A 13,850-nucleotide genomic window follows, 5' to 3' on the forward strand; every position below is an offset into this window, starting at 1 on the left:
GCATGTCACAGAAACCGGGGCTTATCATAAAAAAACAAAGGGTGTGTCATAGAAAAACACCTGACCTTTGAACTCTTGCCAAGGGCGGGAAGGTTGCCTAGAAACAGGTTTGTCGCTTGACGTCAGAGGGTCAGTCACAGGAAAAGGGACAGGGCTGTCACAGAGAGCTGGGGTGGGCTGTCACAGAATAAACACCTGACCTAACCTTTGAACTCTGGCCAAGGGCAGGAATATTGCCTATAAACAGGGATGCCGTGACGTTAGAGAACTCTTTACACCTTCCCAGGAAGTTTTAATTTCCTTTAAATCTTTCTTTATGAAAGATTATCGAGACTAATGTCTCGATAACCACTCTTATCACCTTTTTTATAAAGTGGTTTAATTACGATTTTCCTAAATCATTAAGCTAAGACATCATGTTTCCTTCCTAAAACCGCAATTCTCTTCTTTTTAAACTTTGTCTACAGCATCTGTAAGTCTGAAAGTATCATTATACTTAGTAATTTTCTTCTACAACAACCAGGCTAATGCCTCTATAATTACCACGCTCACTCTTGTCCCCTTTACTTATACAGTGTCTAAATAGGGTTTTCCTAAAATCCACTAGGTACTTCCGTTTTTTTCAAAAATCATATTTATAATCTTCAGAAGCTTATTTCTAATCTCATAGGTACCATATTAAAGAAATTCATTTAGCATACTATCAGCTCATGGGGCCTCCAAATCCTCGGCAATTTTATACTTACCTCCGTTTTTCATCTCCTTAGTTCATGTTTTAATGCTTTCAACACTTTCTTTACATTTCTCTTATTTTTAAATGATCTGTCACTCAGATAATACTCGTAAAAGCACCTTCTCCTATACTCCTCACAATACATAAGGCATTTTCACCAATACTCCTCCTGTGTTCCTCAATTACTTGCCTAAGGTGCCAGTCATAAATGAGTGATTACTTGCCTAAGGCGCCAGTTTCGTCATAAATGAGTGATTAGTATTCTTTTATTAATACCTTCCCAGCCTAAACAATACTTAGCAGCTTCCTTATTAATCATCATCCCCTTCCATCATCCTTCCTGGCTGAGTATAAATTCTGTATCACCAAATTTTACGTTTCCAACCCCTGTGATATGAATATCTGAAACTCCTGTGAATTCCAGTTCTAATCGTCTGAATTTGTCAGTCAGCATGTTGATATAATAATAATTGCTTACGTCATAACAATACAAGATGTAATTTTCATATTCTTTTAGTTACTGAAATTATTTTGACCTCAGGAAAAGCAATGGTCCCAGTACTAGTGTAGAACAGTAACCAACACATCTTCTCAGGTCTAAGCCAAAGCGCTTATGCAAGCTTAAAACCGGACAGCAGGGAGACCCTGGGATCACCACTTGAAGGCTTTGTGTAATCCTGTTCTTATCTGGTCACAACATGGTTTTCAACCCTTGACAGTGCTCTCCTATCAATAAGAGTTGAAATCCTGCAAAGACAATCGCAAGTCTTCTACCTCCGACTCACTATATATTTATGCCTATAAATATTATGCTACTATGGAGAGGCAGTCCATAGTAGATAAATCAGCTAGGAAGAAGTTTTCAGCCCGAAAACTCCCACCAAAATTGACATGGCCAGGAAGAATTAGCCTTTTATCAGAATCCCGTGCAAATGCCGTGTCGTTTACTAGGATATAATATCCTTATGATCTTCGTTCTTCAAGTTGGAACAAAGTTGGTCCACAGCCTTGCGAGTGCCTCGACAGGGTGGAGGCAGCACTTAGCTGAGGCCATTGTCCATTGATCTTACGCCCTGCCGCAGTTGTCCTCCTATAAAAGATCCTCCCGCGATTATGTTCTGCGTCACCACACTATCAACCGATTTCTTAGAGAAGTTTTGTACTTCAAGGGATGTGTCCTCACGCCAATGAGCCCTGCTGAGTGTACATTCGAGAGGCCTTCTTCATCATCCACCGATATTTACGGCCCCCGGACAAGCATGCCGTAATTTCTGTTATGAACCCCAAAGGACTAGATCCCGATTGGTCTAAGCATGGATTGGGGGAGACCCTTATTGAGCATTAAACTTAATAAAACATTAATAGTAGAAAGCAGTATAAAAGTTATTTTTTCATTTATTTATTAGTATTAACACTCTTATTTTTAGAGTTCCGGTTAGTAATCGGCCGAGTCATTGCTTACTTACAGTTCATTACGATGAACTGTTTGAAAATATCAATTCACTCCTAATTATATTTAAAGTAGAATATAAAGTGGAAAAAATTGTCAGTATGATCTTATCAAACAGTTCGTGGTAACGAACTGTAAGTAAGGAGCGACCCGGCTCAATGGTAACCGAAACTCTAAAAAACGGGATTTTGATACCAATAGATACATCAAAAGAATCAGATTTTAATTTGTAATTTCAAATATATAAGTTTCATTAAGTTTAGTCTAACCCATCATAAGTTACGTGCCTGAGAAAATTTGTCTGATTTTAGAAAAAAGGGGGGAAAAACCCCTAGAAGCTATAAAACCTTAATGAAAATCACATCATCATATTCAGCGTATCAGAGAACCCTACTGTAGAGGTTTCAAGCTCCTATCTACAAAAATGTGGAATTTTCCATTTTTTGCCAGAAGAAATATCACGGCTGCGTGTTTATTTTTTTGTTTGTTTGTTTGTTTGTTTTTTTGTTTTGTTTTTTTTTTTCCCAGGGGTGATCGTATTAACCCAGTGGTCCTAGAATATCGTGGGAGGGCTCATTGGAACGGAAATTAAAATTTCTAGTGGCCTTTTTAAGTGACCAAAAAAGTGGAGGGCAACTAGGCCCCCTCCCACGCTCATTTTTTTCCCAAAGTCACTCGGTCAAAATTTTGAGATAGCCATTTTGTTCAGCATGGTCGAAAATATGATAAAAATGTCTTTTAGGATGACTTGATCCCCCAAAGTCCCCAGGGGGAGGGCTGAAAGTTATGAACTTTACTCAATGTTAACATATAGTATTGGTTATTGGGAAGTATACAGACTTTTTCAGAGGCGATTTTTTCTGGTAGGTGGGGGAAGGAGAGGGTCGGGGGCTATATGGAAGGATCTTTCCATGAAGGAAGTTTTCATGGGGGAAGGGACATTGCTATGAAGGGGGCGCCGGATTTCCCAGCATTATTAAAGAAAAAGATCAGGAATTAAATAAAAAAAACAAGTTTTTCAACTGATCAACTGATTGTGATTAAGCGGTCATTTTTCAAGAACTGGAAAAAATTCGAACATAGTTTAAAGATCAGGGTATTGACTAGGGGGCGAACCCTCTAATATACGTGTTAAAAATTTATGAATATAGAAGTTCGTTACGTAAGTTAATTCTAAGTTACGTATATTTATTACTAATAAAAACGTTCGTAAATAAAATTAAACAAGTTTCGTGAAAGCCATTTAACCAAATATAATATGCAAATTTTGTTTTAATTATTCATGTACGGTGAGCCAAAATCAAAACCTGCATTAATTCAAAAACGTTCAAAAATTAAATAAAAAAAACAAGTTTTTTTAACTGAAAGTAAGGAACGACGTTAAAACTTAAAACGAACAGAAATTATTCCGTATATGAAGGGGCTGTCCCCTCCTCAACGCCTCGCTCTTTACGCTAAAGTTTGACTTTCTCACAACTCTATTTTTTTAAACAATAAAAAAACTTTAGCGTAAAGAGCGAGGCGTTGAGGAGGGGACAGCCCCCTTCATATACGGAATAATTTCTGTTCGTTTTAAGTTTTAACGTCGTTCCTTACTTTCAGTTAAAAAAACTTGTTTTTTTTATTTAATAGGTTTAAAAGGTGCAGCACAGATCCAGGGATTCTTTTTTCGTAAAAAAAAATCCCAGAAAATAATTACATAAGTTTATCTAGCAGAGCCATGAATTTTTACTGAATACACCCACAAACATTAAATGAAGACACCAGAGCATTCAAAAAAAGTATTGGAGAACACCTGAATGGGTATCCAAACACCCTAGGCAGCTCAAATCAAACAAAACTAAAGTAATTTTTTCTTCAATTTGAAACTATCAGGCTGTTGTTTACGCTAAAAAGTGTAGAGGACAGGTGACCCAAAACAGTAAAAACAAACAGGAAAGTTGATTTAATCGAACGGTCATTGCTGATGTTTATTTCAATTTACAAGAATCTTTTTTGTGTCTTAATCTATGCATAGGAATATGTAAAATGATTTAAGCTTGATTAAGAATACAGTTAGTCATCCACACTTAAAAAATAAATTATATAGTTTTCACTATGTAAGGAGCTTTTTGGTTTGTAAAAGGGGCACTTAGGCCCAGCGCCCACGGGGCAACTGTTTTGAGACTGGAATTGCTAACTGATTGCGCAAGCTACTGTTTTGTGACCATGACCTTGATGTGGAGTGCGGGCTCGCCCACAAGGCAATCCAGATGAGACTAGTTTCCAATCAGTCTAAAACCGGTTCCGTATGAGCCTCAAGTCGTGGTCTCTGTTGCGTTGCAGATTGTTCTCCCACACATTTTCGGGAGCAACCGCGTTGGTATTGTCCAATTACTTTGCCTCTCAACATGTCAGACCAGGAATGAAACGTGAAATTCGTGGAGAAGCTTGAAGAGCTGAGCAACTATGAATTTTCTGCAAAAATTCTGTAAAATGTGACATTGGGTAAAATACAATAAATTTTCTATCTGCTTGAGACAGTTTTTTGGCTGCTAAGAGCAGACGAGACTTTGCATTCTTTTCCAAGTAGAGATGGATCCAATACTTCCTCTGAACCCTATGAAACTTGCGGTACTCATAGTAATCAATTAAGTCTTCCTCGTTCGAAGTCAACATGGTTAACCACACTGCACTACTCAATTAGATAAACACAAATGATCCACAACCAGTCGTGTCCGTGGGTGGAGACACGTTTCATTTTTGAAACGTTGCACTCTATATGGTTTGTTGCACTCTATATGGTTTACCTGTCTGATATATATATTACGATAGGCATTGGATTGACACGCCAATTTACTTTATTTTCCAAATAATTGTCAGATTATAAGGATTATTCGAAGCATAACTTTTAAGAGCTTGAAGCGCAGCACAGATCCAAACCTTTTTTTGCCGAAAATTTGGTAATGTGTATTGCCATTAACTGTATAGCTTATTTTTATAGAATACCCTTGCTTCATGCACTGTAGTGTTTTGAAATATTTTGACGCTTAACTCCCTAATTCTCCCGCCAAAAAAATTATAATATGTTCATTATATCTGAATGCCTATGTTCTCTAAGCCTTGGCTGTTGATCATTTGCATAATTATTTTTAGGCAGTATTTTCTAGCACGTCCGATTTCCACCGATATCCTTACACTCTTCGAGTCATAACATCCAGAGTTTTATTTTATTTGGGTTGTGGAGGTCTTAGGGGTAGGGGTAAAGCTTGGAAATATATAAATGATGCAGTAGAAGTTCCTGCATTAAAGAAATATCTGTCTTTGTTTATTTTATGATGCTATTTTAAATAAGGGTTTTTTCGCCCAGGGACAAGAAGTGCTTTTATGTTTGATTAAAATAAAGGATTTCCCACCAACGAAGTCGTCTTGTCACTTTACATTCATACATCTGGTAATAAAATGTGTGGGCTCATTTTATTGATAATATCATTGCAACATTCAGGAAGTAATAGCAGTGATGTAATATTTGTTTACATTTCACGGAGTCTTGCAATTATTTCACTTCTTTAGAATACTCCTGAGTGTAGTTCTATTTTTTCCACGAGTGTTATGTTATGTGACCATAGAAATCGATCGTGATTTTGATGAGTAGTGAGTTCTGATGGAATGTTTTGAGAAAGCAGAGAATATAGAATTCAAAATTCTTGTGATGATGGACCGAATTTATTGAGATGTTTTCTGAAAATAAACTCGTTCTTAATATGGCTAGCGAGCTTCACAGAGGTTAGGATCTCAACGTAAGAGAATGAGCGTTCGAGGCACCTCTTCACTGTCCTTAACGATTTTTTTTTTCTGTGCAACAAGTTGAGAAGATTTATCAATTAAACTGCTGCCTGAATGTTAGGGATGCATCGCAAGTTACAAAAATCAACCAAAAACAGTACGTCTCATCTTAACACAAGAGTTGAAGATGTCAAAGATTTGTGCGAAGACCGTCCTCAAATATCTGTCTGTAAAAGAAAAAACTGCGTTTGTATTCTTGTCAAAATTCGGTGGAGAATTCAGACAACTATCAAGATGTGATTATGGGATATGAAATGTGGATTTACATATACGATACTGAGATTACAAACAGCAAATGTAGTGAAAAAAAACAGGTGAGCAATGCAGGAAAAGAACCGGGACGTCAAAATAAAAAATCAAGCTGATAGATTTTTTCGACTCGCATGACACCGTTCTCCAAGAACGTGTTCCCCAAAGTTAGATAGTTAATTTTGCTTATCATCTGGAGTTATTAAAATGACTACGGGAAAGAATTTGAAGAAATGAACCTAAGTTGTAATAGGATCAGCCCCCCTACTCAGGAGATCTGACCCTGTGTGGCTTTTTTGTTCCAAAAATTAGAGAAACATTATAAGACACCGTGAAAATAACAAATATTGTCAGGTTTTAAAATTAAGGAATTATTTGTCTCTTCAAAAACTACATTTTCTTGTCTGTCTATATTTGTCACTAATTATTAATTAACCCAACACATTAGTTAGCTCATTTGTTTTTCTTGATTTACCATTAACCTTGAATGGAACTACTACTACCACTACTAGCAACTCACCGCCGCACCAAGCCGCCGGAGGCCAACACAGCTAAGCACTCTCCTCTTCCTTCACAATCTATTCAAAGCCTCCCTTTTTACACACTCCCACGAAGTTCCTATTTCCTTTAAATCTTTATTTATGACATCCTCCCACCCCAGACAAGGACGACCTGCTTTCCGTTTAGTCCTAGACGGTTGGTCGAAAAGAACAATCTTCGGTTTTTTCCATTTCAAAATGATAAGAAAATTTTCAATCCGTACCAAGACTACTTATGGATTCATTCCAAACTAAGGAATTTCATTAAGGGAACTTGTATTGAGTCATGGACGATAAAAAACGTGTCTCATTCATCAAGGTCGATGATCTTTTTTCCATTTATTTTTTCCCTTTTGATTTTTTTTTTCCAATTTTTCCATTATATATTTTTTTAGATTATAAGGATAGAGATGGAAAGAGAGAGAATCTACCCATATCAAAATTCTCAAATTGTAAATTGACTGAATTGTTGTGGACGACCCCATTTTTCTAACTTACTTTATAATTTTGTCGAAAGTTAGGACGTGTCATAAACCACACAGGTCCTCCCTGATAAGGAGTCTCCGTGACATCTCTCTGACAGAAACTATTAGAAAATAAGCTACTATATTGTTTTATCTGGTACTGGTGCATTATACTGACACTTCTATATATTGCTAAAGAAGTCAATTTGGTTAATGCTAATGAAATAAAATAAAATAGGATGAATATATTATAGTTTATAAGCAAATTAGGGCTATATATATGCACACTAGGGGGGGGGGGGTTAAAGCATACCATATATTAAATACGTAGCCTAACCTAACGAGAGACAGATACCCGGTTATAATGGTTTATAAATTTTTTTTTAAGAATAACATAAATGGAAAATCCCAAATTGTAATTTTAACATTCTTATTAGGTCCACTCTAACAACTGTTTTAGTACCGGGTATCTGTCCCGGTATCTGTAGCATCTCCCATTTGACAATCCTTATAAAGTATATAAAAGTGTCCGTTTAACGCACTAGTACCTTTTATTTTTATTATTTCACTATTACAAATAGCATAAACAATAATTTGCTTGATATTTTCATGATATTTTGTATAGGCTGTTACACTATTTTTACATTTTTCCTTCGATATTTTGCTTTTCAATCACGAACTTATCAATGAGGCCCTTGGGTATTTGACGAATGTTTAATATTTTTCTTTTAAGTTATTTAATTTTTATGTGTTTTTTTCCTTCATCCAGGAAAAGGATGCATATCTTTTCATTAAAATGCTTGTTTAGTTTGGCAGCGAACTAGAAAGTAGTCCTTTTTCGGATATTTCTTCTGCTGTAAAATGATTTTTTTTTTTTTATTCCTTGGTTTGTATCTTTTATTCTGTTATATTCTTATGCAGCATAGACATTTTTTATATTCTAATACCAGAATGTATATCACTTCTCAAATTTTTAATCATTAAATAAAGTATAAATGTTTACATTTTTTTAGATTTTAAAAGGTCTAAACATTGAAATTGAGCCTGGTCAAACTGTTGCATTGGTTGGGAGTTCAGGTTGTGGAAAATCTACTTGTATTCAACTTGTCCAACGATTCTATGATGTGGAATCAGGAAAGGTAAGATATTAGTTGATTTTCTGTAATTATCTTCTTTTATTGACAAAAACAGACTTGCCATATGGTGGTACGTAGCTCAAACCCTAGTTCCTCATGTGCCTCCTGAGTTGCTAAGGGGATCCAAGAAAAGCTGCCTGTCGTCAATTATTGCTGCTGCTGCCCAGACATCCTCCCATTCGGGTTGAAGCAAGGCTTTGAGATTTGAGTGGTAAGTTTGATAGCTGGTTCGTAAGATGTTTTCGCGGTGTCTTCTTCTTATGGTACCACGTGACCACGGCTGGAGGATGTCAGTCTACGGCTCAGTCTAGTTTTAGGTATATGCATCATGTGGCTGAGGTATCTCAACTTTCGTTATTAAAAACTTCAGCAATTAGTGGCTGAGATATATTCTGTCGTCGAATAGCGTATATTCTTTTTTGAGTTCAACGGATATTTAGAATACGCCTTAGATAAGTATTTTGAAAGCCATGAGTTTCATTTCAAGGTATCAGTCTAAATACCAGGTTTTGGAGCCATAGCAAAGCGTCGAGAAGACGTTGGTATTGAAGAAACTCAGCTTGGGTGGGAGAGAGTTCTGCTTGCTATTCCAAATTTGGATCAGCTTCCTGAAAGATGAATTTTCCTGGCCGATTTCGAGATTGACTTCTCTGTGGCAGGAGCAGGTGTTGTGGATTCTGCTCCCTCAATACTTGAACTCCATGACTTGCTCAATGGGATGGTTTGCACATCTTATTTGCAGTGGAGATCCAGTTTTTGTTCATGCTTTTTTTGTTAGCATTCATTCTGAGGCTGAAAGGATCGGCAGCATCAAACAGTTCGTGGTAACGAACTGTAAGTAAGGAGTGAACCGGCTCAATTGTAACCGAAACTCTAGAAAACGGGTTTTTGATACCAATAGATAAAGCAAAAGAATCAGATTTCAATGCTGAATTCAAATATTTAACTTTCATCAAGTTTAGTCCTACCCATCAAAAGTTAAGAGCCTGAGAAAATTTGGCTGATTTTCGAAAAAAGGGGGAAAGACCCCTTAAAAGTTCTAGAACCTTAATGAAAATCACACCATCCTAGCCAGCGTATCAGAAAACCCTACCGTAGAGGTTTAAAGCATCTATTTACAAAAATGTGGAATTTTGCATTTTTTGCCAGAAGAAAGATCACTGGACACTGATGCGTGTTTATTTGTGTGTTTTTTTCCAGGGGTGATCGTATCGACCCAGTGGTCCTAGAATATCGTGGGAGGACTCATTGGAACGGAAATTAAAAGTTATAGTGCCCTTTTTAAGTGACCAAAAATGCAGGGCAACTAGGCCCCCTCCCACGCTCATTTTTTTCCCAAAGTCACCTGATGAAAATTTTGAGATAGCCATTTTGTTCAGCATGGTTGAGAATATGATAACGATGTCCTTTAGGATGACTTAATCCCCCGAGGTCCCCAGGGAGACGGCGGAAAGTTATGAACTTTAGCCAATGCTAACATATAGTATTGGTTATTAGGAAGTATACAGACGTTTTCAGGGGGGATTTTTTCTGGTAGAAGGGGGGTGGATGGATCGGGGGTTATGTGGGAAGATCTTTCCAAGAAGGAAGTTTTCATGGGGGAAGGGACATTGCTATGAAGGGGGTGCCGGATTTCCCAGCATTATCTAAAAAAAAGATCAGAAATTAAATATAAAAAAACAAGTTTTCCAACTGAAAATAAGGAGTAACATCAAAATTTAAAACGAACAGAAAATATTACGTATATGATTGGGTTCACCCCCTAGTCAACACCTCGCTCTTTATGCCAAAGCTTTTTTAGTACTTTCATAAGAGCCATTTATTCTAATTAACGGCCTTTGTGATTAAGGGGTCGTTTTTAAAGAATTGGAACAAAATTAGAACTTAAGCTTAAAGAGCGAGGTATTGAGTAGGGGGTGAGCCTCCATAATATACGTATTAAAAATACATGAATATAGAAGTTCTTTACGTAAGTTAATTCGTAAGTTACGTATATTTATTACTAATAAAAACGTTCGTAAATAAAATTAAACAGGTTTCGAGAATGCCATTAAACCAAATAAAAGTAAAATTAATATGCAAATTTTGTTTTAATTATTCATGTACGGTGAGCTAAAATCAAAACCTGCATTAATTCAAAAACGTTAAAAAATTAAATAAAAAAATAAGTTTTTTTAGCTGAAAGTAAGGAACGACGTTAAAACTTAAAGCGAACAGAAATTATTCCGTATATGAAAGGGGCTGTCCTCTCCTCAACGCCGCGCTCTTTACGCTAAAGTTCGACTTTCTCACAACTCTTATTTTTTCAAAACAATAAGAAACTTTAAGCGTAAAGAGTGAAGTATTGAGGAAGGGACAGCCCCTTTCATATACGAAATAATTTCTTTTCGTTTTAAGTTTTAACGTCGTTCCTTACTTTCAGCTAAAAAAACTTGTTTTTTTTAATTTAATCTCTAACTGGGTTGAAGTATTGCTAAAGATTATCTTTGCATATGATTTTAATAAACTGACCCTTAATTCGCCCTCCTCACACGACGTATGTCATTCCTTAGCTTCCTATTTTTCTTCGGCTTTCCTTCAATACTTTAATTACATTACTCACACAGTCAAGATCGTTTCAGGGCCTTCTAATTTCCTTTAGAACACGTGATGAAATCAAATTTTATTCTGAAAATGCCAAACAATCTCATTAAGAAAAATAGCTTGTGAAAGTGCCAAATCTTCTTCATAACAAATAAAATATAAAACTACTTAATGAAATAACTTTACATATACTTCTCTACGAATAACGAGATGAATTTTACGCTGTTTCCTAAAAAAAAAGAAAAAAAATCAATGGTTCTTTGAAGTAAAATCCAGAAAGATGAGGAATCTATGGTTCATACTCATTAATAATTTTATTTTCTCTTCTTTCGAGTCTTTAGCTTTATGTAGCGCTCTAATCCTTCATTTACAATAATTAAGTGGTCGATTTCCCTTCACAGCCTTTCAAGTTCCAGTTTATCATTTAACCAGCATAGACAGCTAGTGTCTGGTGAAAGCAGTGGTAAATCTAGGGGATTCCCCCTCTAAAAAAAGGTTCGGTGCCATCATTCCTTGTTTTTTTCTGTTTTTCACTCTTTTTTTAAATAATGTCTCCCCCCCCCAAGATTTTGCTTATTGGCACCCTTGTCGTATTATCCCCCTCCCCCAAGATTTTGCTTAAGATCCTTGGAAATAATCCCCTGGGACGTAAAAACTCTTCTCGTTATAAAGTAAGATATGCAAGTTATTTTATTACTGCTCTATAGATAAATCTTCATGGATGATCAGAAAAAAATTCGGCATGGTTTCTTTGAAAAATGCTTCCCTCAATTTCTTTAATTTCTTTCTTTCAATTTAATTTTTTTTATATTTCTCAATTTAAAAAAACCATTTCAGCTATTGCTATTACTGCCTACTGAATAATAACTAATTGTAACACCCAGCCCAGACACATAAGCCCAGAACCGTTTAAAATGCTCATCTTCTACCCTAGTTAGCTCAGAAGCAGCACTTATTGTCCTCTGTTGAAAGTTTCTAACTTTCTTTAAAACCTGTCTTATGACCTCTTTCCACCTCTTTCGAGGACAACTAACTTTTGTTTTTGTTTATTTGAGATTTGTAGGGTTTTCTGAAATTGTCTATTATCCCTTCCTTGTTTTTAGCTGAAGTTAGTATAATCTATGAAACCAAAATAGTACGTTATTCTTCATTTATTTTTTTCTGCTTTATTTTTTCAGCTTTGTTTATGGTAAAGAAATCTCTTGTATATTTGTACAATTTAAACCAGTCTATGATATTTTTAATCTTAAGAAAACTAAAGCATCTTTAAGGGAATCGAAGGGCAACTTAGAGATTAAACTTCTTCAGAAATTGTTAAAATGTATTGCGTACTGTGTTGCATACCAGCAAAATTGTAATTATATATTATTAAATTGTTAAACAAATTTGTGGAATATGCAATTACTTATTGTTTATTATCAGCATTAATATTTCTCTTATAAATTTAATTTTAAAATTAAAGTTTATTCTTAGTAAAACAAATTAATCAATATTGTCGGTAATTGCAGATCTCTAGAACGTCTCACAAAACTTGAAATATTCATATCAAAGAGAACTGATTTTAGTTGATGCATATTCCTCTGTCTAGGGAATTAAGTTAATTAAGGTTTAGTCTAGGTTTAGTCTCTGTCTAGCGAATTAAGTTAATTAAGTTTAAGTTAAATCTAGGGAATTAAGGCTTCTATGGAACGGGTGGTCGTGTATAATTCAGATCGGAGGGCGCTTATTTGATCAGAAGTTGGAAGTTATAATGCCCTTTTCAAGAGTCAAAAGTAAATGGAGGGCAACCATCCCCCCCCCAAGCCTATCATTCCCCAAAACCCATCCAATCAAAACTTTAAGAGGCTTATTTTGTGCAAAATTGCTGGAAGATCCAATAATTATGTCTTTGGGGATGTCAACCTTCCCATAGTTCTAGGGGAAATTTGTTCATTATTTACATACTACTACTACTACTAACAACTCACTGCAGCACCAAAGCTTCTGAAGCCAACACAGCTATGCAGGCTCATCCTCTATCCCGATCTATCCAAGGCCTCCCCTTTTGCACCATCCCAGGAAGTTCCCACTTCCTTTAAATCCTTCTTTATGACGTCCTCTCATCCCAGCCGAGGATGACCTGCTTTTCGTTCAACCCTAGACGGTTGGTCGAAAAGTCTTATGTTATTGTACGTGTTATTGAGATATTTATAATAAGAATTTATAATAAGAAAAAATAAAAAATATTTATTTTGAACTTCATTTTCTAAAAAACGAACCTTTCGTCAAATGTTTAATAGAGTGTTAAACTAAGTCAAAACATGTATTGTGTAGACAGACAGTCAAAAAGGTGTAACTCAGGAATGACTGAGTATGTAAATTTAGAACTTCCAGGAAATGATCAAAAGGCAATATTTGCCTTTTTGATCCTAGCCTATAATTTGTACTTTACTGAAAAAATATAAATATTTTTACTTTCATAACTTTAATGAATCAACTAATATTAACATTTTGATTACTAAATATCAGTATTTGTATATTAACCTGAGAATTCACATTCATTTGTAAATTTTTTTCAGTAAAGTGCAAATTATGTTCTGGCATTGGCAAAGGCATAGGGGTTTTGAGCCCTACTCTTGTTAATTTCTACTCATTTTGAGTTTGACTTGGTTATTTATTGTAATATGTGTTCGTTTTGGGTTTCATTTATATACCGATGCTGATTTGTGGTAGTTTCACGCTTGGTAGATAATTTGATTTTATTTTTGGTCATTTTTGGTTTAATGGAGTTCTTTAATTTTTTTTTAAATACTTAATTTCTGAAAAAGTTTTGTTAAATTAATTTCTGTTCGTTTTATATTGGCCAAGTCTTTTCAGGGAAAAAAAAATAAT

General features: G+C 35.5%; 1 protein-coding gene across 1 annotated transcript in view; it reads left to right on the forward strand.

Annotated features, from left to right (window-relative positions):
- Nucleotides 1-13,850, forward strand: part of LOC148945532 (uncharacterized) — a 257,374-nt gene that overhangs the window by 182,949 nt on the left and 60,575 nt on the right. The window contains exon 13 of the mRNA XM_089099073.1: nt 8,274-8,399. Coding sequence (XP_088955199.1) covers nt 8,274-8,399 — 126 coding nt within the window. The remainder of the gene's footprint in view (nt 1-8,273; nt 8,400-13,850) is intronic.

The sequence above is a fragment of the Artemia sp. Qi Xiang Cuo genome, chromosome 13 (assembly GCF_049724085.1).
Source record: "Artemia sp. Qi Xiang Cuo chromosome 13, ASM4972408v1, whole genome shotgun sequence".
NCBI lineage: Eukaryota > Metazoa > Arthropoda > Branchiopoda > Anostraca > Artemiidae > Artemia > Artemia sp. Qi Xiang Cuo.